Source organism: Toxorhynchites rutilus, chromosome 3 (assembly GCF_029784135.1).
Source record: "Toxorhynchites rutilus septentrionalis strain SRP chromosome 3, ASM2978413v1, whole genome shotgun sequence".
Taxonomy (NCBI): domain Eukaryota; kingdom Metazoa; phylum Arthropoda; class Insecta; order Diptera; family Culicidae; genus Toxorhynchites; species Toxorhynchites rutilus.
Genome location: NC_073746.1, coordinates 268,430,454 through 268,455,037, shown reverse-complemented (window position 1 = coordinate 268,455,037; position 24,584 = coordinate 268,430,454). Strand labels below are relative to the sequence as shown.

Genomic DNA, 24,584 nt, shown 5'->3' with positions numbered 1-24,584 from the left:
AAATATTTTTCGGACCACCCTAAAATGGAAATGAGCAAATGAAAAAATACGAGTCTGATGTTTTGTGATAAGGAACAAAATTACCACTTTTGGCGAAAATCTGAGAACCACTATATCGGTTTGGCATGGATTGGCTGTATATTAACCACTTGCCCTGCGATTCGGATCGTCGGGTTCGATTTTGTAGATTTTGGCAGAGTCTAATCACCACGAGTGTGGTTTGACATTGTCGGTTGAAGTTAAAGTCCATTCCTGAATTGCCAGAGATTTAAAGTAATATCAGTAAAACAATTTCCTATTTATATAGATTATAGGAGTTATAATTAATGCGTGAAACAAATAATCCTTACCAGTTGCGACTCGTTATTATCAAGCAAAATCAAAATATTATCAAAAATGGAAAACAAATTTATATGTTGTAAGCAATTCGTGAAATTTACTGATTATATTTTATGGTTGTCTGGTAGTACCGCATCTGTTGCAAAGATTTTCCTCTATCATCAATATTTGGACACAATATTGTCACGACTCAATGTTTAAAATATAAACGCTATTATAAATGCCAATTTGAATGATCCGCAATTTTTTTTTTACACTCAGTTGAACTATCACTCCTTGTCAGTGCTTGGAAATATCTATTTCACATCAATCTTTTCAGCCGAATTCCAGACCATTCGACCATTATACCTCTGCATTCGGGATACCGAAAATGAAACAACTCCAAACCTCACAATCACAGCAAGACGGGTCTATGGTACTAGGTGAGGCCGTTTCGTCACTAAGTCGGTTAGGGGAGCGGTATATGAAAACAGTACGGAAGAAAGCAGAAGGGGAACTTTTTCCTTGAAGTGTGAAAGAGACAGACTGATCACGAGCGAGCTTGGGCACAAGCGTATTGTGTTTTGTTTACAAACAAAACACAGTAGACTTCCAAGATGGCTGAAGAGTGGTTTTAGCAAGTTGGCCCACCTTAGGATATACTTCTACGCGCCTTGAATCACAGCAAGCCACTCATTCTGTTTCATTCATTCTGTCCAAGGCGCTTGTATAAATGTATAACAGGTGAAGCAACATCATCACTTCAATAAGAAGGGGATTACGGTTTGTGGAGCGGGGGTTGTTTGTTTTGTTATTGCTAGGATACGCCATTATTGCATTTTCACATGCGAGAGTAGTGGATGTAGTGTAGTGGAACTAGATGAGAATGAAATTCTACAAAATCATCCCTTCTTTTTCACATAAATTCGCGAAAGCAGAACATAGTAGGCATTGTTCGAATAAGCGTCGTGGCAGTTTGTAGAGAGCTGCCGGCAACTGTTTGTAAACAATACCGACAGCAATTCCAATATGGCTGAAAGTGCATTTCATATGATTGTTTCACCTGGTATATATAGAGGCGCCTTGATTCTGTCTTTCGTTCTGCTCTGAAAGGAAATATCCCTTGTTTTTTCATCCATGGATATCAATATACCGGTATATTTAATATTAACATCGTTCTCGGACAATGACAAAACGGTAAAATTCATCGAGGAAAATAAGGTGGTACAGAAATTTCTTAACCCTTTCGCTACGGCAGTATGATCCGTCGGTGTAATACCTAATAATACATTTTTGTGAATATGCGTGAAGATTTTGCTCTTTTGTTGATGTAAAAAAGGGTTTTTAAATTTGTAAATTTGTTTGACATCGAATAAATGACAGCAGTATCGACAAACGAAATAAACGCGTTGCAAGTGTAGCTCAGTATACAATGTGACATTTTTGACGTGGGACTACGTCTAACCCATATATTCCGGTTAGACGTAAAATGAAAACCTAAATACAGAACATGCAGGAAAAAATGAAAAATTTCAAACGCTTATAACTCGAACATTTCTTACTGGGTCATAAAGATGTTTGCATCAAATGATAAGGAATATTTCTACGCATCTATCGCAATGAATAAAACGTTATTTTTCATTAGATGAACAATTGAATAACTGTAAAATGTGAAGCGTTATCTAAACGCCCTCGTTTAGATTGGCCCTATTAACGGTTTCCCCAACACAACCATCAAAACCAATCAACCTTGGGGAAATCGGAATTGCAAAAACATGAAAGTAAGGTGACTTTTGTTCTCACCGAAATATGTTCCCTAACAAAGACTTCAAAACCATACAGCGTTGGAGAAATTGGCATTGCAAATACATGCAAGTCGATGGTATTTTTGTCTTCACTTCAAATCCATGGAGCGTGGGGAAATTGGCATTAAAAATTAATGCAGTCGGGGGTATTTTTTGTTCCGACTGAAATGTGTTCCCCCAAAACAGACTTCAGAACAAAGGTGTCTTGGGAAATTGGCATTACAAATTCATGCAAATCGGGTTTTTTTTTGTTTCGACTGAAATATGTTTCCCTAACACAGATTTTAAATCCAAGGAGCGGGAATCAATTTTGCAAATAAATGCAAACTGCGAGTATTTTTGTACTCCCTTGCCGTTGTGCAGACAGGAATATGTTTCGCTAACACGGTCTTTTAAACTTAATGCTTCACAGAGAAAAATGACAAACTTTGTAACGATTACACATTCATTGAAATCATCCATCCTCGTTTGTCAAAAACTTACCGCTTGCATCATTTCCAGCACACAATTAGCATAACATTTTAACTCTTTGTAATCGGGAAATTCACCTCGACCGAGACCATCGATCAACTCAACGGGCGGCTTAGTTTTGCCCACACACACCGTTCGCATCATTTCACTTGCCTTGGTCATTTGCTCCATTGTGGCTTTCTATATACGGAATCAATTATTGTAGAAAAAGTAAAGAATCAATAATTCTGCACAAAAAATAAAGTTATACAATTCGGTAAATATTTACACTTTCGACCACGTCGTTAACTAAACACGCGAGGATAAATGTCGCAAAGGGCAGAATCCGTCGCAAGCACATGTTTTCAGCCAGCTTTTGTAAGATGCTAGATCCGACTAAATGAATTAAACTATTGTTTCATCAAGTTGATGCGTTTCTTTTATACAAAATCCCCAAAAAATAACATCCTCAATAACCACACTGCGTTACACAGATGCATGTTCAATAACTGTACTTATCACTGCAATTGGCAGGAAACTGATTCGATCGTAAGCATTTGCATCTAATGACGGGGCTATGCTATATGACCAGCGAATAATGGTTATTTGTGGAAACCGTCCGGATCTGTTGACATAAGTGAAGTAACATTTCGTTGTCGCATCGACATGAATGTCGGTACAAATGATTCATTCATGATTTGGAAATCAGCACACAACATGAATAAAATATTCATTGATGATTTTGCTACAAAATTAAACTTTATTATCTTCAATATGTACGCCTCAACAATTTGCCTATTATAAATAATGATTATACTATTTATCTTACTTGCAACTATCAACTTATGAAACAAGATTAAAATAATCCAATTTCATTTTTCTCCGGACGTAATTGGTTCTAGGGTTGGACCAAGTTGGACCACTAATGATATCAGATCAGTCAAACGTGTGTTGCACTGCGATTCCTTAGCTTCCTGATGAAAACGTACAGTCCACCGATAACGAGCATTATGAGCGGCACACCTATCCCGATGCCGGCCACAATCAGAACAAAAGCGGACAGCTCTTCGATCGGAGGAAATCCATAGCCCACCTGGAATGTCATCGTTGTGTAGTTCGTTTTGCTGTAGAAACCATCGCCGCTGAAACCAAACGAAATGTTCATTCCCTGAACCAGCAGGGTATCCAACCGCTGGCCGTAAATTGCGTAGGCCAGCGTTGTGTTCAATTTCTCCGATGGGGACAAGATCGCCGTCGGTTCGCTCTGGTGGGTTTCCGTTGAGGTGGACACATCTCGCTCTGGCTGGGTGTATGACACTGGACGATACTCGATGTAACCACCTGCGTAAGAACACAAAACCATCAAATAGAAAGAACTAGGATGGAAGGTAAATGATATCCGGCTGTAGCTTTGATAAGTTTCAACGCATTTCACTCACCAGCGGAAAATTTGAAAGCACCCGGTGACAGCACATCGATAATTTCAAAAATGCCAGGTGTATGTTCGTCGTCCAGATTTTTTCGTTTGGTAATCTCAAAGTCTGTTCCGGTCACTGCCTGCTCTGATACCACAAACAGTAGTTCGATGGCAAACCTTGGGCGTTCAAATTTCGAACTGACATTATTAAACACTATATCGATCTGGGTTGCATTGGAAGAGTGCAGCAGATGCGGATACTCTATTCCGTGGTCTCGTGTCGAATAGGCATTGAGCTACAAAGAAAAATAAACGTTATTGCTTTCAGCAAAGCCAAAAAGTTTTATCCAATCGAACAACCTTGACGAGAAAATCGTTGCCAGCATTCAAGGCCGCAATCACATCCTTCTCGTTATACCATAGCAACGTTCGATTCCATACAAATTGATAAGGATCATACACAAACACTGCTGAATTGTTGGCGAAAGTTCCTTTATCCTCCGGATCATCAAATTGGAAAATCTGCAGTTTTTTAAGATACAATTAAAATTTAAGTTCGTTGAAAGTGACTGAATGAACAAGCGAAACTCACCCTATTGATGATTGTCATGAATGTGTACTTTGGCTGTTCAGTGAACTGAACCGATTCTGATTTATCAGCGAAGAAGTCATCCCAATGAATAACGAGAGAAGCATTTTTACTGGTCAGAGCCACCAAAATGGTCGGTTTTCCGGTGAAATCCCAAACATAATGAATCGTGTCTATCGCTGAGTCGGCCCTAATGTGAATCAACGTAACATCGGTGCTATTCCCCAAACAGATATTCTCCGGACATCCAGGATTCAAGTAAGCTGTAAGCTGTGAGTAAATTTAAACATTGAGATATATTCATCATCGCCCTTTCTTTCATGATATTATGACTGTTACGAAACCATAACATATTAGTCATGTAATACGAACCTTCCGTTCCAGGCTGTTGGATTCGCGCAAACACCATCCAGTTCTCACCGAAGCCACAAATAGAACAATGAATTTCACTAACGTAAACATTGCGATTATGCTCCGTAAATCCTCCCACTATGACGACATACGTTGAACGACCCACTTTAGAATTTTTATGCGGTATTTTGGGTGATAAGACGGAATAAAAACAAACGCGAAACACAACAAAGGCGCTTATCGCTTCTCGTACAATCAACCTTCCTCGAAGCTCCCGTTCGTCACGAAGCCTTTGCGCTGTTTGATTGTGTTTCTGTTATGACCTCGGTTCTCTCCTGACTGGTGATGCCAGATGATTTTTTTTCAACATCTATACACAGCACGAAAAAGTCTCCACATGTTTTCACAATCATTTTAAGGTAAAATAGTAATAAATCATAATTCAATTTATGATCAATGTTTGATGAATTCTGAGATGCTTGTTCTTATTTATTTATGCGTTTCAGAATACTTAGGCTCATTTGATTATGGTTGAAGTGCAGAAAGAAAATATAGAATGAATGAATCTTATTCAACGATAGACAATTTTCCAATCCACTGCATTTAAAATGTTGGACTAAATGTTTATAAAAGCCTAAAGCGGTCCTTACACGATCAGTAGCATTAACATTATCAGTAATACTAGCAAGAATCACTCCATCACCAGGGTACGTTTATGACAAGGTAAACTGGACTCGAAGTGTGTAACGACACGATTCACTTATAAACTCTCAATTATGACATCTTAACTTTGACGGAAAGCTGCGATCGCAAAGCAATTCATAACAAGTGTTTGTGTTTACCTTTTTTGTTACCTTTTTTGAAAATACGTCAATAATAAGTGAGATAGTAGAGTTAGTGAACCATTAAAGTTGAAACAACGGAACTAGTGCTCAGGATGTGTTGTTCCTGTGCTGCTGTGCTATCGATGACTGGGATGTACAATGTCGTCGAAAACTGATACGAACAGGTAAATTGAAACAAATCCCGATTCTACAATTAGTACACAAAATAGTTTATTTTTAGTTGCTCCTACTGTCAGAAAGGCAAACGATTCTCATGCCTCGGGAAATTAAAACCGGAATGTTCGTCGAAATGTCTTGATTGACACAAAGCAGGAGCTGAACCCATTAAAAACATCCGTAGCAACTTCCCCTAGGTTTTAATTAGAAAGAAAACCTGATTGGATTATCTTTACGCTGCAATGAATAAATATATACATTAAGCTAAAATACCATAGAAATACATTAATTTAGGCAAACTTATAATACAGTCCCATGATACTTGCAAAGCTAACACGTCACAGCCTCACTATTACTGATGCACTAGTGATTCCAGACTACCTTGTCATAAACGTACCCTGTGAGATCATACTCAATTTTATCCTTTTATAATTTTGAATATGTGACTACACTCATTTTTCTCTTCTTACATATTACTTGGAAATTCTTGCAAATTGAAAAAACATCGAAGAAAATAATAAAACAAAATTATATTCAATTTACACATATCTGGCATCCCTGCTTTTGTCATTAGGGTTATTTCGGTTATTTAAGGCTGATTTAGACGATGCCAGTCAGCGCTCTAGTTGAAGTATCCAGTGAATAGAGAACAGACACGCTGTTCAAGTTAGAGGCCAATTACTTGTTCGATACTGGTACAAGTAACTTGAACAGAGTGTCTGTTCTCTGTTCACTGGATACTTCAACTAGAGCGCTGACTGGCATCGTCTAAATCAGCCTTTACATTCAGAGAGGCCAGGTTTGTAGACGTGTCTTAAATTTGAAGACATTTGGCTTACTGTGAAGTCATTTGATTTTGTGAGACATTTTGAAGACATTATGAAATATTTGAAGACATTTTAGTATGATAGCGTACTTGGGTTTTCGGGAGATCTTATTTCCATGGAATTCTAGCTATTGGTCGAAAATATCGTCAAAAGAAGTAAAACTTTTGTCTAAGTGGCATTCGCTCACTTTTGTTATCAGTGTCACTTGTTTACTTTCGTTCTTAGTGGTCAACGGAAACTTTTGTCCCATGGTCATTCACTCGCTTTTTCCAAATATTTCCACAAGCATACAGAATGAATTCAACAACAAAGCTACTTTCACTTCAAATTCTGGCGAACTTCCCGCGGTCTGAACACATGTTGTCTTTAGAAGACATTAGTTCTTTTGCACTCGAGAGTTCGAATGATTGTGACATTGTGTTTTTATTATTTTAGGCCTATACTATACAATAGATTAACCTAGATCTTTCAAACGATCATTTCACAAATCGAAGGTTTTCCGGTTACACACCGTTTCAATGAATCAATGGTTTATCAAGCCAATTATCATTTCTGAACTCATAAAATACAGTTCGCAGCTGCTCAAAATATCCTTTGTCACATCTATTAAAATAAACTCCTAAACCTTAAGGTGAATTCAATTAAATGCGCTATATACCAATACCAATTAGAATAAACAATGAATAAGCTATCAAAGTTTGTCCAAAAGTAAGTTATGAATTTTAGTTTCCTCCGATATGATTGTGAAGACATTTGAAGACATTTTTTAGTATCATGTGAAGACATTTGAAAAAATCACCTGGCATCCCTGTTTACATAACCGGTTTGTCTCACGCAGGGCGGATATATTATACTAGGTTAGGCCGTTTTGTTCCTAACTTGTATAGTGGAGCGGTATATGAAAACAGTACGAAGAAAGCAGAAGGAAAATTATTTACTTGAAGCGTGAGAGACAGGCTGTTCACAAACGAGATTTCGCCCAACCGTATTCGCGTTGACGGCGGAATGATGTCGACATCTGGATACTACATTAGTTTGTATGAGGCCAACTGTTCTCTATTAGATTAGTCGACCCTAATGCAGTTTTAAATTGCTGAAATTTGTATGAAATTTTTTTTCTTGGCATTATATACCCACTAGAAGTTCGTTGTTCTGACCCTAATTTAAACTATTGACGTAGGACTACGTCTAACCTTTCAATATAGGGGCCCATTTCAATATTTCGGTGTGAAAAAGTGTTCAGTTTTTGAACGCTAATACCTCCTCAAATTATGAATGGATTTTGGTTTCAAATACACACATTGATAGGAAAAATCCTCAGCAATTGTTTATATGCTACACATTACGGGTTTTCAGCTCATATGAAGTTCAAATTGATGAAAAATTGGAAGAAAGAATTCCCTACTTTCCCATACACTTTGTCTGCGCACCCGCTACAAACAGCTATTCATTACAAGCAACCACGGGTACGGGCGAAACGTATGGACGAGGCGAAGGAGGGAGACAAAAAAGAGATTATAAAAAAATGGGTGGGTTATATCTATGATATAACCGCAAGGTTGACGTGGGACTATCTTAGCTTAGTAACCATTTGTATGTATTGATTGCAGTTTGCATGTATTTGCAATGGCGATTTCCCCAGACACCTTGGTTTAGAAGTCTTTATAGGTAATCAGATTTCAGTCGGAACAAAAATACTCCCGACCTGCATGAATTTGCAATCCCAATTTCCCTGGACACCTTGTTTCTGAAGCCTGTGTTGGGGAAACATATTTTAATCGGAACAAATTGCCCTCGACTTGCATGTATTAGCAATGCCAATTTTCCCTCGCTCCATGGATTTGAAGTCTGTGGTAGGGAAACACATTTCAGTCGGAACAAAAATGCCCCCGAATTGCATGTATCTGCAATGCTAACTTTCCCACGCTCCTTGGACTTGAAGTCTGCGTTAGGGAAACGCATTTCGGTGGGAACAAAAGCTGCCCCTACTTTCATGTATTTGCAATGTCGATTTCGCCAATGCTGCTTGGTTTTGAAGTCTGTGTTAGGGAACATATTTCGGAGAGAACAAAAGTCCCCCTACTTTCATGTATTTTCAATTCCGATTTCTCCAACGCTGCTTGGTTTTGAAGTCTGTGTTGGGGAAACCGTAAATCGAGCCAATCAAAACGAGGCAGTTAGGGCGTTTAGATAACGCTTAACATTTTACAGTTATTCAATTATTTATCTAATGAAAAAAGACATTTTATTAATTGCGATAGATGCGTAGAAATATTCCCTATCAATTGATACAAACATCTTTCCGATGCAGTAGAAAATGTTCGAGTTATAAGCATTCGAAATCTTGCATTTTTTCCGCCATGTTCAGTGTTTATGTTTTCATTTTACCCCCCATATATTCCGGTTAGACGTAGTCCCACGTCAATAAATATAGACGGTCGCTACAACCTTAACTATATGGCTTTATAAAGTGACCGATGGTGGGGCTTGGCCACATTCTATCATCGGACGCCAAGCAGGAAAGACGCTATCTTGAAATTGATTCTCAGCATGAGAGATATCGCTGCATTTGCCGGGGATGTATGCGGTGCGATACCGCAAGAGTGAGAGACAGGAGTTTCAATGGGATGTGGATCAGGAGAGCATATCGAAGTGTGTTAAAAGCGGTGGAAACGTCGCGCCGGGTGAATGAGTGGCTAATCGCGCTCGATTTGATAGAATGCTGGAGTTTTTAAACGGTTTTATTTAGCTGTGACATATTTGTATGTTTGTATGTAACATGTTTGTCTATGGCGCTGTACCACATTAATTGAAATTTGACACCTTTCCTGTTGACCGGTTGATCTGAAATTTGGAACACACCTTTATCTCTGCAGTCATTATAAAACTGCGTATTTCATCTATTTCTTAAAAATCCAAGATGACGACCGCTACAAAATGGCGGATTAAATATTTTCTCAAAGCCCCATGAATATGGGTATCAAATGAAGGACTTGACTAGTAGAACACAGTTATTCATGAGGAGTGCAAAACCCATTATATCACGATACCAGACGGTAAATTCCTATTACGATATGCTTGCCATCAAGTTTTTGACGTAGAACTACGTCTTTCATTAAGGGTGCCAAATCAGAAAACAGGTCACGTTTTTATGAAATAAAGTTAACGTTAATAACTATTTTTGCCGCGAACGGATTTTGGCGATTTACATACCAAACGAATCGGAAGTTCCCTAAGATTTGATTGATATTCTATACATCACAATTCCCTGGTGTGTAAAGGGTTAAAATTCATGAAAACTATAAGCGTTCACATTTTTCCATACATTTGTTCTATCCATTTGTGTGCTTTCCCGAACAGAACTGTCAATAACGAGCAACTTATCGACGACCAACGGAGGGGAAATCGTAGGATTGAAAGTCTCTGTGAACAAAAGAAAAGTAGAAGAATGAAGGGGAATACTTCTAGAGGCGAATGAACTGAAAAGTTTAAACCCTCTTAAAGCCAAAAAGAAGAAGAAGAAGAAGGGGAATACTTGCCTAGAGTACAAACAGTGGATCTCGCTGAGGCAAACTTTCATTCGGCATCGGACTGTTGAGCAATCCAGTTCACTTTGCTTTCGCTGCGCTTCGATCTAAGATTGGACCCCACCAGTGGTAATCCAACTTGGATATCGTCGTTTGGTTTTTCTGTTCGTTTTTCGCGTTATTCGTATCGTGTTTTTCTTTCCTCGTCATAAATTGGACGCTTCGCGTAGTGTGTGATGAGCAAGAAGAAGAGGAAGGCAGGCTCGATCCCTGCAACAAACGAACGCATTGCCAGGGGCAATAAAATTTCGAGGCAAGCGTCATCTAATGATGCACGCGATGTTGGTGCAGTGAAAAGCGCTCGCACTGAACCGAACCTTCGCGAGTGTGACACCGCATCGAACAACAGCGAAGTAGGCGATTTCGGCGCGTCGGTCGAAAATGTAAACGCCGTTACCCAGGCAGCAACAAAATCAAGCTCCCCCGCTGGTGGTGAAGGCGGTCGCTCTTGACCAACTCATCAGCGAATTCGCAATGGGTGTTACAGTAGAGTACAAGCTGTGTGGCACAATTCAGTCTTTTTCCAAGCAGTTAACATTGTTTGTTTTCCGTCATCATAAGGGCTTCGTTGGTGCCATTGAGAATTCATCAATGCATTAAACTGACGTTATGGCGAAGCAGACGGTAAGGTGCGCCAAAGCATTATAGAATAATATCCGAATGTATAAACAAGCGACTTATATAAAATAACAGCGTAGTCCCACGTCAACAATGCGGTCGTATCTTGGACACAACCTCCTATAATTTTTTATTGTTACCGGCTGAACAATAACCCCTACAATATTTGCATCGCACGACAAATTTAGATTTTTTCGTATTTGAATCTAAACGTTTGAGTGTTTGCTGAGGTTTTATTTTATCCTTGGATTTTTTTTTCTGTAATTTTGTACATGAAAAGTTGGTCATTCTGGGATCTGTGCTCCATGATATTCGAATAATGGACACCCCTTGGTGTAGTCCTACGTCTTTCCGGTTATGTCCCCGACATTGCCCATCCGTTTTTTTTTTGTATGAATTTTCAGATATTCTTACCAAAACTTACCATTATAATATAAAATTATCTTTCGACACAATTTTTGTATGATATTTTTTCACTGCTTGCAAGTAAAAGTAATTTTCATTCACATAGAGTTTTTTTAGGAAAAATAATTTTCATTCATAGTTTTTATTTTGAAACTGTGTTCATTTCTTCTGCAAACCCATCCGAGTTGACGGCATTGAGCTTCGTTTTACGGAATGGGGGAGTAGGCATGACTATGGTAAATAATGCCAAGAAAAACATTTTCATACAAATTTTAGCAATCTAAAACTGCAGTTGGCCTCATACAAACTAATGTCGTATCCAGATGTCGGCACCATTCCGCCGTCAAAGCGAATAGTCATGACCAAGGAAAGTGAAGTGGAAGGTAAATCGTAATGTCAGAATTGCCTTTCGGACGTATCCCGTAAGTTTGAATTTATTTACATAGATGATATCCAAACAATACTAAACATTGACTACAGTTTCGCCGGCAAGGTTGATTGCCGTTATGAACCAGCACAAAAAACAAAGCTGCAAATTATGCGCCAGAGGCGGTACCACGATCAAAGCATTCCCTGAATCACATTAGCCGAGCCAGCTGGCAGAAGCATATGCATTAAGGTTACTAGGTTACTATTTTCAACGACAACTGTTTATTTATTATACTGCTTCGAATACCTTCGACGAAATCAAATGTAACCATACCAACGTAATTAATAACATAAACAAGTCCAAACTTTTCGTCTTGCCATCCCTCATACGTCTTTTCTAAATAGTGTAAATTGTGAGCCACCTGTTAACTCCACCATCTCGGTCATGACTACTCCCCCATTCCGTAATACGGAGCTCAATGCCGTCAACGTGGATTGTGTTTTGCTTCTAAGCGCCTTGGTCTCACGAATGAATGTTGCTGAAGTAAGAAACTAACTGTTCAACATCTAGTGAGGATCGTTCAACATTAAAACTGTCAAACATAAAAACTGTCACATTTATTTGCCCTATAAAAGGTGCTTTATGATTCAGTCAGAATCACTATCTTCCTTTCTACTTTTAGCCCCTGTTCCATTTATTCGGACACCCTCTTTGAGAGTTCCTTCGCGCAGTAGATCCTCAAAGTTCTCTTCCGCGTGAAACGCATGCAAATGTTTCTTCAGGTGAATTTTTTGTGCGAAAAAGCGGTTGATACAAAGTACACACGTGAAATACCGCAAATCCGAATGCGTTATTTTGTGCTTGTTCAAATCCGAACTGTTGGTGAATCCTTTCTGGCACACGTCGCATATATAATTTCGAGTATTGGTGTGAGACCTGTTGAAATGGGAGATTTTGTTATGATCTACCTCATATGACTTTTTATATTGATCTACCTCATATGAGTTTTCAATGCGCTGGACTGAGTGTAACTTTTACCGCATACGTCGCAGCCATAAGGCTTTTCCAAAGTATGTTTCCGAAGATGGCTTTTCAGATTGCCTGCCTGAACGAACGCAGCGTCACAATAACTACACGCGAAAAGTTTAACGTTCGCATGCAGGCGCAAATGATCGACCAAGTTCGATTTACGTTGAAAAGACTTGTCGCAAACTTCGCACTGATGTCTCCTCTCTGGATCCTTTATGATTTGCCTCCTCGGTGCAGGTTTCTTGGGTTCGTTCTGGAAAGTTTGTAGAATAAAGTCTACCGCATCCGTTGGGTCCTCATTTCCCGGCGATTTGCTATGATTTTCTTCTTCGTCGCTTCCGGTGTCTTCTGCTAAATAACCGTCACTCCCATTTTCCAGACGTTCAATTTCCAGCATTTCTTCTTTATGGTCACAATTATTGAAATCCGTAATAGTTACACTAAGATAATTTACTGCTTTCTGGTTTTCCACCTTAGGTATATTTTTCGAATGCTTCGTGTTCTCTAGGGCCTCCCGTTTGAGTGATTCCAAGAGCGAATGATTGTAGCAGCTTACCGCGATAAAATTGTGCGCATCCTGTAAACGAGTCAGACACTGCTTGCATATTCTCGCCGGTAGATGATCGCCCTCTTGGCACTGCAATTCGGGAAAAAATATTTTAACGTGAAATTATTATTGGAAAATAAAATCCTAGCCGTCGTTTTTTTTTTTTTTGAACCGGAAGCTGACTGTTGGAGTTGAAGATATACTTACATCAATACCAGTCGTTTTGTGCAAAGCGACTTGCAACGTTACATTTTCTCCCACCAGATTAGTATCGAATATACCGATAAGATCCTTTGTTTCCCATTCTAAACACAGCCTGCAGCAACTTAAATAGTCTTCTAATTTTTTCGACATATTTATAAATATATGGTTGGACACAGAGAGATAATTTTGCTAGGATTTACGCGTAGCGCAAAATGTAAATAAACAATTTGCCTGCAATCAAACACACTAAATGATAAAGTGATGTACACTGGATGACGTCATTGTTATCAATCTCATCACAAACATGGCGTTATTGTAAACCATAAAACAGGGCATAATAGCACCATAATAAACGATTCCATTTGAAGTGATATACTTTATTCTTCGCATGAAATCATTTTTCAGACCTTTATCTGGTATGCTCATAAAATTGAACTGGATAATTTGACGTCATACATTTCCACTCTACCCAATTGTGTACTCTCGGGACTTTCTGCATTCTTTTGAAATATCCGCATTGACGCTGAGACATTGACGGCATTGAGCTTCTTATTACAAAATGGGGGAGTAGGCATGACAATATGGGTTTGCAAGAGAAATGAACACACTTTTAAAATCAAAATTATGAATAAACAATATTTTTCCCAAATCAAATTAGTACTCTATGTAAATGAAAATCAGTTCTGCTTACAAGCAGTGAAAAAATATCATACAAAAATTGTGTCGAAAAATAATTTTATATTATAATGGTATGTTTTGGTGAGAATATCTGAAAATTCATAGAAGCTAGTTTAAATTAGGGTCAGAACAACGTACTTCTAGTAGTCAAATAACGCCAAGAAAAAAAATTTCATACAAATTTTAGCAATTTAAAACTGCCTTAGGGCCGACTAATCTAATAGAGAATAGTTGGCCTCATATAAACTAAAGTCGTATCCAGATGTCGACACTATTTCACCGTCAGCGCGAATACTGTCATAACAAATATAAATGTTGCAAGATGTGAGCCGACATTTCGTTTACGGTTATCCGTTTCAAGACGGGTCTATGGTACTAGGTGAGGCCGTTTCGTCACTAAGTTTGTCAGGGGAGCGGTATATGAAAACAGTACGGAAGAAAGTAGAAGGGGAATTATTTGCTTGTAGCGTGAAAGAGACAGACTGAACACGAGCGAGCTTCGGCAATAGCGTATTGTGTTTTGTTTACAAACAAAACACAGTAGACTTCCAAGATAGCTGAAGAGTGGTTTTAGCAAGTTGGCCCACCTTAGTATATACTTCTAGGCGCCTTGATCCGTTTAACGACTTGAAATAATAACAGTGCCTCCAGATATTTTTCTTTCAATATCTTTAAAGGGCGAGAGTAAAATGTATGTAAAAATATATTTACATGTATTGAGAGATGCGATGAAGCTCATACAAAGGTTTTCTTATAAGATCTTTCGATCAGTATAATCTAGTACAGTGTCTACTAGGCTTCATTGACCGAAGAGTCTCTATCGCTCTAAGACTATCTGAGAAGGACTGCAGGCTTGTTGAAAATCATCCCCAATGCGAGATCGTTTGCTGTGAGTTCAACAACATAAACGAAACATGCGTTTTATGGAAGGTACAATAATATTCATTGAAGACTCCGAAGCCGATGAGTCCATTGAGGCGAGGCACTGATCTGGGATCCTAAAAGTCGCATGATTCATTCGAATGAGGAACAGCTAATGGTGAAATGAGAAGGGTCTAAGATGTGAAAAAAATACGTTTTTAACCATAGCTCTCATAGTGAATCATACAGGGTGTTTCAGAGTAAATGCTCACGCAAAATCGAACAGCTTCTTATAAAAAAAATTTCGCTCCGTCGATGGTAACACTGCACTCCCCACTTCGGGATGATAATATTCGGCTACTCGTTCAGTCTGATCGGATGGTTTTTAGTGTCAAAATGTACAATTTACAAGAACGTGTATTTTTAGTGAAATCAAATTACTCGAGCAACCGAAGCCTTAATGAAACTTCGTCCTCTTATGGTAAGAATTTCTACCTTTCTCGTCGTCGATTTCTTCATCTTCCTTCTTCCTTATAATTGTAAAATTAATAAAGAATCTGTAAAATGCAAGTAGAATCTGAAAAAAAAAGAAATGAAATTAATTAAGTAAATGAAATTTCAGTTTCAATCTGCGAAACACGAAAATTGCTGCTGTGAACATTAGTTTGTTGTAACGACCCCAAACAAAATGAAAAATACGTTTTTCACCATAGATCCTGTTATTTCACCAAGCAGTGGACTGTATTTTGCTGCGATCATGTTTGTGCGTGTTCGAACCAAACTTTTCCACAGCCGCCCATGCGGCTGACACGCAAGGTCAACGAATATGGCAATCTCAACCAAAGTAGCAGTTATGCTACTTAGGAGAGAATGCGTTTCCACGGAAATGATTCCGAGCGGCCCAGTGCCGCGTGCGATGCGAAACAAATGGAAAATTCCATTCGCTTCTTTGGTCCTGTTAAGGACCAATCCAAAACCAAACCACACCACAGACCGAATGAGGGATTAATCGGTTGATAGCAAATAAATAACTTATTCCTTTGTACCCATTTTATTTACACCAAATTTACAATATTTAACAAGTTCAAACATTCTTTTTAGTTTCTTGCTTCAAATAACTTTAGCACGCGAAATAAACTTCTTTGCTTAGCGGCGGTTGAAACTCAAGTCTTCTCTCTGCACTCAGAGCAGGTTGCTTGCGCTCGCAATGCACTCTTCTTTCGCTGTGTGCCGCTCCCACGCGCCCACGGGTGGGGCTCATGTTGGTGGTTGAATTTTATTTCCTTTGGTTGTATTCTTGCGCTCGTTGTCCTCTCGTTGCTTTACTTCCTCCGCCATCCTGTCGATCGTACATTCAGTTCGCTGCGCTGAGCGGTGGACTGAACATACTCCCACGGCAGAAGGAAAGTTGCTTTGTTGATCCTTGTCCTCAATCAATGCGTTGTCCAAAATGGGTAGCGACGCTAGCTTATGGATCGGTCTTTTGTATGTAGTATCACCAACACGTACATCCACAACTCGAACTAGGCCATCAGAACCAGGGTAGGTTCGAACAACTCGGCCTATCTTCCATTGTTGAGTTGGAACCTTGTCTTCTTTCAAGAGAACGACTGTATCTATTGCCACGTTGATCTTCTTTCTTGTCCATTTCGCTCTTGATTGAAGCTCTGCCAAATATTCATGAGACCAGCGATTCCAGAAATGCTGTCTCAGCTGTTGGATGCGTTGCCATCGGTGCAATCGATTTATAGGAATATCAATAAAAGAGTGTTCGGGTATGGCTGTTAGAGGTCTGCCAATAATCATGTGTCCGGGGGTTAAAACTTCTGGGTCCTTTGGGTCGGAAGAATGGGAAAATAAGGGTCTAGAATTCAAAATTGCCTCGATTTGACACAAAAGAGTCGCAAATTCCATAATCGTTAAATTAGCTGATTGATAAACGCGATTCAAAATGGTTTTAACACTCTTTACTCCCGCCTCCCATAAACCTCCAAAGTGAGGTGCACTTGGGGGAATGGTTGTCCACTTTATTTCTTTGACAGAAACTATTAATCTTATCTTTCGTAATATATGTCTGAAACAGTCTGTAGAGCTCGTTCAATGCTGATTTAGCGCCGATAAAATTTGTACCATTGTCGCTATACACTTCTTTTGGTACTCCTCTTCGCGAAACAAATCGTCGAAGTGCCGCAAGAAATCCATCAGTCGAGAGATCCTCAACTGCTTCCAAATGAAGAGCTTTAGACACCATACATACGAATAGACAAATATATCCCTTCACGGAAGTCGCTTTTCTTGTCGTTTGTTTTACATAGATAGGCCCTGCGTAATCGATACCAACTTTCAAAAAAGCAGGTGCCACATTGATTCGACATGATGGTAAATCGCCCATGAATTGACCAGCTAGTCTTGGGTTCGATTTGAAGCAAGTAACGCAGCTTCGTGTCACTGCCTCCAACACGCAAGATGTCATCACTATCAATGTACGGATTGAGATTTTCAATTCGTTTGCATTGCTTGCCAGCACGAATGCGCTCGATTTCATCATGTAACTCATGTTTTTGTATTACTCGTATCATGCATTTTGTTGCTTCTCGTATTTCAGTAAGTGAAAGTCGTTTGGAGAAATTCCTTTCCTCAGGTTTGGACCGAAGATTAGCAATAAAGCGTAGAATGTAGCCTATTATTCTTTGCGTTTTACGAAACGAGTCGAATTTCTCAAAGATCGAAAGTGTTTCATCCACAATAGCAACGTTAGCAATTGTCTCTGGTTTAAGCTCTGGGATTTCGCTTTCGTCCATTACTTCCAGCAATTCCTCTTTATACTCAATTGTCCGCAGGAAGGATGGTCCGTTCCACCACAAACGGTTGTTAGCTAAAGCTTCTGAAGACATTCCACGGGACACTATGTCCGCTGAGTTGTCGGCTGATCGTACATATTTCCAAGTAACGGTGTCATTAGATTTGATCTCTGAGATTCGATTTCTAACGAAAATTTGCAATCTTTCAAGTGGTTTATTGAACCAAGCGAGAACGACTTGATTATCGCTCCATAGAACTACTGGAACATGCTCTAGTTCCATTGCAGTAACAACTTTGATTGCCAATCGATGTAATAGCAGTGCAGCTAAAAGTTCCTTTCTAAGAATAGTAAGCGGTGTGATTGGACATACCTTTGATTTACTTGTTATCAATCTCATATTTGCGGTGCCATTATCATATAAAGAGCGTATGTAGATACAAGCGCCATACGCGTCTATTGACGCATCGGCAAATCCATGTATTTCTGTCTTAACTGCATCATTCATAAAAACTTGTCGTGGGATGCGAAATTGCCCGTCCGTTGGCAATGCGGCTAGAAATTCTTTCCACTGTTGGGTAAGTTCTTCATTTATCTTGTCATCCCAACCTATTTTTTCTCTCCAGAACTGCTGCATCAACATTTTCGCAATAACTATAACTGGTGACAGCAGTCCAAGGGGATCAAAAAGCCTTGCTATCATCGATAGAACCTGACGCTTCGTAGGGTTTGGTGTAGCACAATCTGGTTGCGATAAAAAGATAAGCTCATCATTGTTAGGATCCCACATTAAACCTAACGTTTTGATCATTTCATTTGCGCTTGTGCCTTCAATATTTACCAATTTGTCCAAATCTTTTTCTGCGATGTGTTCTAGAAGCTGATCGTTGTTAGCTGCCCATTTGTGCAAATGAAATCCTCCCAGTTTGAGAAGTGAAATCAGTTCCTGCTGAACGTTCACAACTTCTTCAAGATTATTACCCCCGAAAAGAACATTGTCTACGTAAAAAGTCTTTTTCACTACTTCAGCTGCTCGTGGATATGAAACTTCTTCATCTTTTGATAGCTGATTCAGAGCTCTTATTGCCAGAAAAGGAGCAGCTGCCATTCCATATGTGACAGTCTGCAATTCCAAAACTCTTACCTGATCCATTGGATTCTTTCGCCAAAGTATACGTTGTAGTGGAGTGTGGCAACTATCAACCAGGACTTGCCGATACATTTTTGCAATGTCGGCACTTAAAACATATCGGTGCTTGCGGAATCTCAAAATAATTGTCAGTAGATCTGGCTGAATAGTAGGACCAATCATCATCTCATCGTTCAAAGATCTCCCGCCAACCTTCGCTGACGCATTGAAGACCACTCGACATTTTGTTGAAGAACTTGATGGTCTGAGCACAGCATGGTGGGGCAAATACCACTTTTGAATACCATCTTTATCCTGTTTCTCATTAATTTCCTTGCAATGTCCCAAGTGTACATATTCCTCAATGAATTCATCATATTGTTGTTTGATTTCTGGCTGTTTGCATAGCTTAGACTCCATCATGTAAAACCTTCTTATAGCCATCTGTCTTGAATCTCCTAGTTGCTTACATGTTTCTTTTAACGGCAGTTGAACCACATAACGACCTTCTGAATTGCGACGGAATGTTGACTGAAAATGAGCTTCACATTCTTCAGCCTCGGTTGGCACACATTGCTCAGAGGCCACGTTTTCCAATTCCCAGAAACGCTGAATTTGTTGATTTAATTGCTCATCTGATGATATTGCGGTATGTGAATGGAAGATAGATACAGAGTCGCCATCAACTCTTCCACCAATAAGCCATCCGAATTGCGAGTCAATTAACGTTGGTGAGTTTTCGAAGAGTTTCACTCGACCAGATTTGATTAAATCATCGAACCACTCCATTCCGATCAGCAAATCTATCTGACCAGGTTGGTAGAATGAAGGGTCGGCCAATTGCATTTCTGACGGAATGTTCCACGAAGCGACATCAATCTCGTAAGTTGGCAGAATTCCAGTGACTTTACGCGATACCAAACAATCCAATTTTATTCTGAAGTTGTTAAACCTTGATAGTACTTGAATGCAAGCCTTATGCTGCACTTTGGATTTGATGTTGCTAACTCCGGTGACTAATATATTCTTCTCTTCCACATGTACTCCAAGTTTATTGAGCAGCGATTCAGAAACGAAATTGATTTGTGAGCCACTATCCAAAAGTGCTCGACATATATGCGGATTTCCATGTTTATCCAAAATGAATACTTGTGCAGTTAGCAGCAACACTTGCTGAGCTGCGTTTCCACGCGTGTTGGAATAAGCGGCAGTAATATCCTGCTTCGATGAGCCTTCATATGGATTTGTCAGTGTGCTTGGAGTAAAATGCTGTTTTTGATTCTCTGGTGGTGTATCTCTTTTCTCAATTTTAAACGATGGACGAACTCCTTCTCTATGAAGCAAGCTATGATGTCTACGCTTACATTTCGAGCAAGATTTATATGATGGACAATCCAACCCACGGTGGCCTCTTCTCAAACAATTAAAGCAAACCCGCTTGTCACGTACCATCTTGAGCCGCTCATCAATCTTTAATTTAATGCATTGGGCATTTGAACGCGAAATGATCTCCTTCACAAAACTCGCAGTTAGTTGAAAACATAGCAGCATTTATTCGCGAATTAGGTTGCTTGTTAGATATTTCATTTCTTTTAGGTGATATACGATTAAACTGATTCTCATTGCTAATTGTGGAAACCTGACATCTTTCGAGAATGGAAATGCGATTCTTGAGAAACGAGATTGTGTTATTATAATGCGGAAGCGACCCATGTTCCATTGAAGATTCCCATGCGCGTTTGCTCTCTTTGTCTAGAGCGCTAGTAAGGATGTGTACGACAATAAGTTCGGACACTCCTGAAAATTCCTGACCCAGAAATTTTAAATTTTCGACATGACCCACACATGTATCAATAAGTTTTCGCAGTTCGCAATGATCCTCTTTGACTATCTTTGTTATGCTTAACAGACCAACAATGTGCCTATCAATCATACGCCTCTTATCCTCGAACCTCTCTCTTAATATTTCCCAAGCGCGATCATAATTGCCATCAGCAATTGTTTTCGCATCAATCAAACCGGCAGCATCCCCAATCAATGCTTTCTCCAAATGATAGAGCTTGAGTCGTGATGGTTCATTTGACTTGTCCACCACGTCTTGGAACATGATCTTAAATTTTTCCCACTGCTCGTATTTGCCATCGAATGTAGGAATGGCACGAGGAAACGATTGTTGTACAATCAACGGCTGATGAGTTGCTGATTGACCAGCAGCAGGACAAGAGTCAGGCGCGGCAAAATTCTCGAGCCATGTCTCGAGAAAAATCGACACGTTATCGTATAGCGTCTCGAATTCAACATACTTACAATCTTGTTCTTCTTTCCGATCATGCGCCACCACCGCCACGATCCGTTCATGGTAGTTGTGAAATTCTTTGTAAGCAGCGTCAATTTTCCTAATGTACACTTTTACTTGCGGTGGTGTTAGCTCTGTCTGTTCCGCCACCGCTCTCTCCAGCATGTTCTTTAAGCGGGTGATTTTACCTTTTGCTAACCCTCGAAGATTAGCGAGCGTGTTGTAGTCATCCATGTCGGCGCCATTGCCGCTACCGGATTGCGCACCGGTTTCGCTGGCAGTTCCATTGCCACTTTTAGTAGGCGTTCGCTGCATTTTATAGCACTTAAAATCAATTTCACTCGAAATAGTTTTTGTTGCACATTAAATGTCTTAAATTCACCAATGTCCAATGTCTTTCTCCAATTCACCAATTTTCACTTTTTGCAATTTGCAAGCACTTTTTCCAGTCTTTTTTCGATTCACTATTCCAATTTTTTTGCTACCAACCAGCCAATCCACTCACTCAAATTCATGGCACAGTTTGCTTGCCAATTCGTTGACAAAAATCCAAATCCATCCATATGTCATCCGGCCTCCATCCGGTTCGAAGGACCAAATGTTATTTCACCAAGCAGTGGACTGTATTTTGCTGCGATCATGTTTGTGCGTGTTCGAACCAAACTTTTCCACAGCCGCCCATGCGGCTGACACGCAAGGTCAACGAATATGGCAATCTCAACCAAAGTAGCAGTTATGCTACTTAGGACAGAATGCGTTTCCACGGAAATGATTCCGAGCGGCCCAGTGCCGCGTGCGATGCGAAGCAAATGGAAAATTCCATTCGCTTCTTTGGTCCTGTTAAGGACCAATCCAAAACCCAACCACACCACAGACCGAATGAGGGATTAATCGGTTGATAGCAAATAAATAACTTATTCCTTTGTACACATTTTATTTACACCAAATTTACAATATTTAACAAGTTCAAACATTCTTTTTAGTTTCTTGCTTCAAATAACTTTAGCACGCGAAATAAACTTCTTTGCTTAGCGGCGGTTGAAACTCAAGTCTTCTCTCTGCACTCAGAGCAGGTTGCTTGCGCTCGCAATGCACTCTTCTTTCGCTGTGTGCCGCTCCCACGCGCCCACGGGTGGGGCTCATGTTGGAGGTTGAATTTTATTTCCTTTGGTTGTATTCTTGCGCTCGTTGTCCTCTCGTTGCTTTACTTCCTACGCCATCATGTCAATCTTACATTCAGTTCGCTGCGCTGAGCGGTGGACTGAACAGATCCTATGGAAGCCACATGGGGTTCAAAAAAAAATGTCAAAATTTCTTATTTGTATTTGTATTATATTAACCCTATATAATATTTTCCATAAAGCGTCAACCGATAAATGAATAAGTATATTCCTCTAGTCGGATGTTTTCAAATCACTCCCAGCAGGTGATGCTCTTTTATTCTTCATATGTACGCAGAGAGAAATCTTTGTACGATGAGCTACCTAGATCTCAAGAAAGCAATAAGAGGGAGAAATCCCTGCTGCATGCACTTTCGAGGCATTACTTCTACTACTCAAGGTTTATCGAGAGTGCAAGCTACAAACGATTAATATAGCAGATGGTGAGTACTTGTTATGTACAATATGTACAAAAGAGATCAACTGAGATCGTATGACACTCGTCATGGGATTTTTAATTCTCTATTGCATTGACCGAAGTGAGTGGCTGACTCACTCTCGTGCAATAACCTTATGTCGATTTTATTTTGCTGACGTCTCCCTTGAAGATTAAGTTCTTCCTTGCAAGTAAATGTAATGAATTAGTATGGACGTATGTAATTCATAAATCGTGGACTTTTGATATATGTGGCAGAAGATCTCTCGAACGACCAATTTCACATTCCTTCGAACTTGTTGCATCTCTCAAGTGTACACACTGCTTTGACCGCACATTTGTTTGGTTGAATCTGATTAACTTCAGGTATTCAGTCTCCATATTGTCGCATGAACACTTTAGGAACAATAGACGGTATCGCAGCTAATGATTATCAACATCCTACCTAATTATCAAACGGTATGCGTAAAATTTCAGTGAGCTGACTACATTGGATTATATGATTCGTGAGGACCACACAATTATTATCAGAGTGGATAAACGTCTGACTGGATGAACTGGCAATGAACGTCCACTTAATGTCACCAAAATCAATATGACCATCAAAGGTTATCAAGGTTATCTGATGATGATTAGAGGGAATATATTTCAATATCGTCTGGAATAACAGAATCAAAACCTTGTGATCGTTATGTTGTTTTTGCAACTTACTATTGTTCTGATGTTTCATAACACGGCTAGCCATATTCGTCGAAAATGAATAAAAAATATCCTTGAAGTTAGTTTTAGTAGCAATGCAATATGGTGAGCCAGTCTCAAGATAAGAAAATATTTCAAAACAAAACTTAATTTTATTGAATGCATTAGTTTCCCTCAAAGTAAATACAAAGCATCTAAAACTTTTCCAGCTTTGTGACAGCAGATCATCATTACCCATTTGGGTCGTATGAGTATTCCCCCCACAAACTGAATAGTCTAATCTTGTACAAATTATGTAGTTCCACAATGGAACAATTTTATGATGAATATTTACGTAACAGTCTTGGCCAACAACGCGTTTGAATTAACTCATAAAATTGGTGATTTTTGTTTGTAGTATGAAGACCATTACCAAAGATTCTCTTGTAGATTAATTTAAACACCATATGAGCAATCTTATGTGGAAAATTTAACATTAAAACCATATTCTATCTGCTGTAGCGCATTTTTTTACTTCAGTTTGATCGAAGTAAACGCGCTCGGAGAGGAAAATCGCCAGGACGAGAGAGTGAGAAACGTAAATCTTACGCCATAGAGATACTCATTCTCATGGTGCAAATTCTTGTTACGAGTTGTACACTTCACATCACTTCTTTGTTTTTAAGAGGCTTTAAACTTTGCAGTTCATTCGTCTATAAGTTATACACAAAACATGTGAGGAAAGTAATTATTCGAACTAGATTCAGTCTAGCAAAGCTTTGGTCAACTCAGAGTTACCAATACACATAACTATAGAACCATTCTATTTTTCTAAGTTTCCAGAGATATGTAAGAAGTCGGTTGAATTGAAATATATAGTGTAAAATACAATAACTGTTTTCATGTCCATATCAACTTTATTGTTGTGTTCAGACGAGAAACATTCAAAAAACTAAAATTCCAATGTTTAATAACACGCACACACACACAAAGTTGACGCATCGGTACCTGTTCGATAAAACTGAACA

The 24,584-nt window shown here is 39.3% G+C and overlaps 4 protein-coding genes and 1 long non-coding RNA gene across 5 annotated transcripts in view; 1 reads left to right on the top strand and 4 right to left on the bottom strand.

Moving 5' to 3' along the window:
- LOC129774206 (uncharacterized) overlaps positions 1-3,018 on the bottom strand; it is a 30,308-nt gene extending 27,290 nt beyond the window's left edge. Inside the window, exons 1-2 of the mRNA XM_055777913.1 lie at positions 2,863-3,018; positions 2,607-2,774 (exon numbers count right to left, since the gene is read on the bottom strand). Of these exons, the coding sequence (XP_055633888.1) occupies positions 2,607-2,774; positions 2,863-2,934 (240 nt within the window). The 5' untranslated portion in view covers positions 2,935-3,018. The remainder of the gene's footprint in view (positions 1-2,606; positions 2,775-2,862) is intronic.
- Positions 3,019-3,310: 292 nt separating this feature from the next.
- LOC129776267 (glycosylated lysosomal membrane protein-like) lies at positions 3,311-5,587 on the bottom strand. Its single transcript, XM_055781815.1, has 5 exons — positions 4,952-5,587; positions 4,583-4,849; positions 4,351-4,512; positions 4,013-4,286; positions 3,311-3,914 (listed from the first exon to the last, which is right to left on the bottom strand). The coding sequence occupies exons 1-5, from the start codon at positions 5,039-5,041 to the stop codon at positions 3,514-3,516; spliced, it is 1,194 nt and encodes a 397-aa protein (XP_055637790.1). The 5' UTR covers positions 5,042-5,587; the 3' UTR covers positions 3,311-3,513.
- Positions 4,971-6,437, top strand: LOC129776271 (uncharacterized). The gene is made up of 3 exons (XR_008743073.1): positions 4,971-5,349; positions 5,437-5,939; positions 5,996-6,437. It is a non-coding gene; the product is annotated as an uncharacterized LOC129776271 (long non-coding RNA).
- Positions 6,438-6,692: 255 nt separating this feature from the next.
- On the bottom strand, positions 6,693-14,007 carry LOC129776269 (zinc finger protein 436-like). Its single transcript, XM_055781816.1, has 3 exons — positions 13,522-14,007; positions 12,734-13,404; positions 6,693-12,674 (listed from the first exon to the last, which is right to left on the bottom strand). The coding sequence occupies exons 1-3, from the start codon at positions 13,666-13,668 to the stop codon at positions 12,386-12,388; spliced, it is 1,107 nt and encodes a 368-aa protein (XP_055637791.1). The 5' UTR covers positions 13,669-14,007; the 3' UTR covers positions 6,693-12,385.
- A 3,290-nt stretch (positions 14,008-17,297) lies between these two features.
- On the bottom strand, positions 17,298-20,438 carry LOC129774205 (uncharacterized). The gene has a single exon (XM_055777912.1). It carries the CDS (start codon positions 20,436-20,438, stop codon positions 17,298-17,300), a length of 3,141 nt encoding a protein of 1,046 aa, XP_055633887.1.
- Between the last annotated feature and the right edge of the window lie 4,146 nt (positions 20,439-24,584).

What these genes read in the sequence shown, in the direction of transcription:
- LOC129776267 (XM_055781815.1), bottom strand. Translation starts at nt 5,041, where the DNA reads ATGTTTACGTTAGTGAAATTCATTGTTCTATTTGTGGCTTCGGTGAGA. An exon ending in TCATGACAATCATCAATAGG is followed by an intron (nt 4,513 to 4,582) that starts GTGAGTTTCGCT and finishes AAAAAACTGCAG; the next exon opens with ATTTTCCAATTTGATGATCC. An exon ending in GCAACGATTTTCTCGTCAAG is followed by an intron (nt 4,287 to 4,350) that starts GTTGTTCGATTG and finishes TTTTCTTTGTAG; the next exon opens with CTCAATGCCTATTCGACACG.
- LOC129776269 (XM_055781816.1), bottom strand. Translation starts at nt 13,668, where the DNA reads ATGTCGAAAAAATTAGAAGACTATTTAAGTTGCTGCAGGCTGTGTTTA. An exon ending in ACAAAACGACTGGTATTGAT is followed by an intron (nt 13,405 to 13,521) that starts GTAAGTATATCT and finishes CCCGAATTGCAG; the next exon opens with TGCCAAGAGGGCGATCATCT. An exon ending in GCATTGAAAACTCATATGAG is followed by an intron (nt 12,675 to 12,733) that starts GTAGATCAATAT and finishes CCATTTCAACAG; the next exon opens with GTCTCACACCAATACTCGAA.
- LOC129774205 (XM_055777912.1), bottom strand. Translation starts at nt 20,438, where the DNA reads ATGGTACGTGACAAGCGGGTTTGCTTTAATTGTTTGAGAAGAGGCCAC.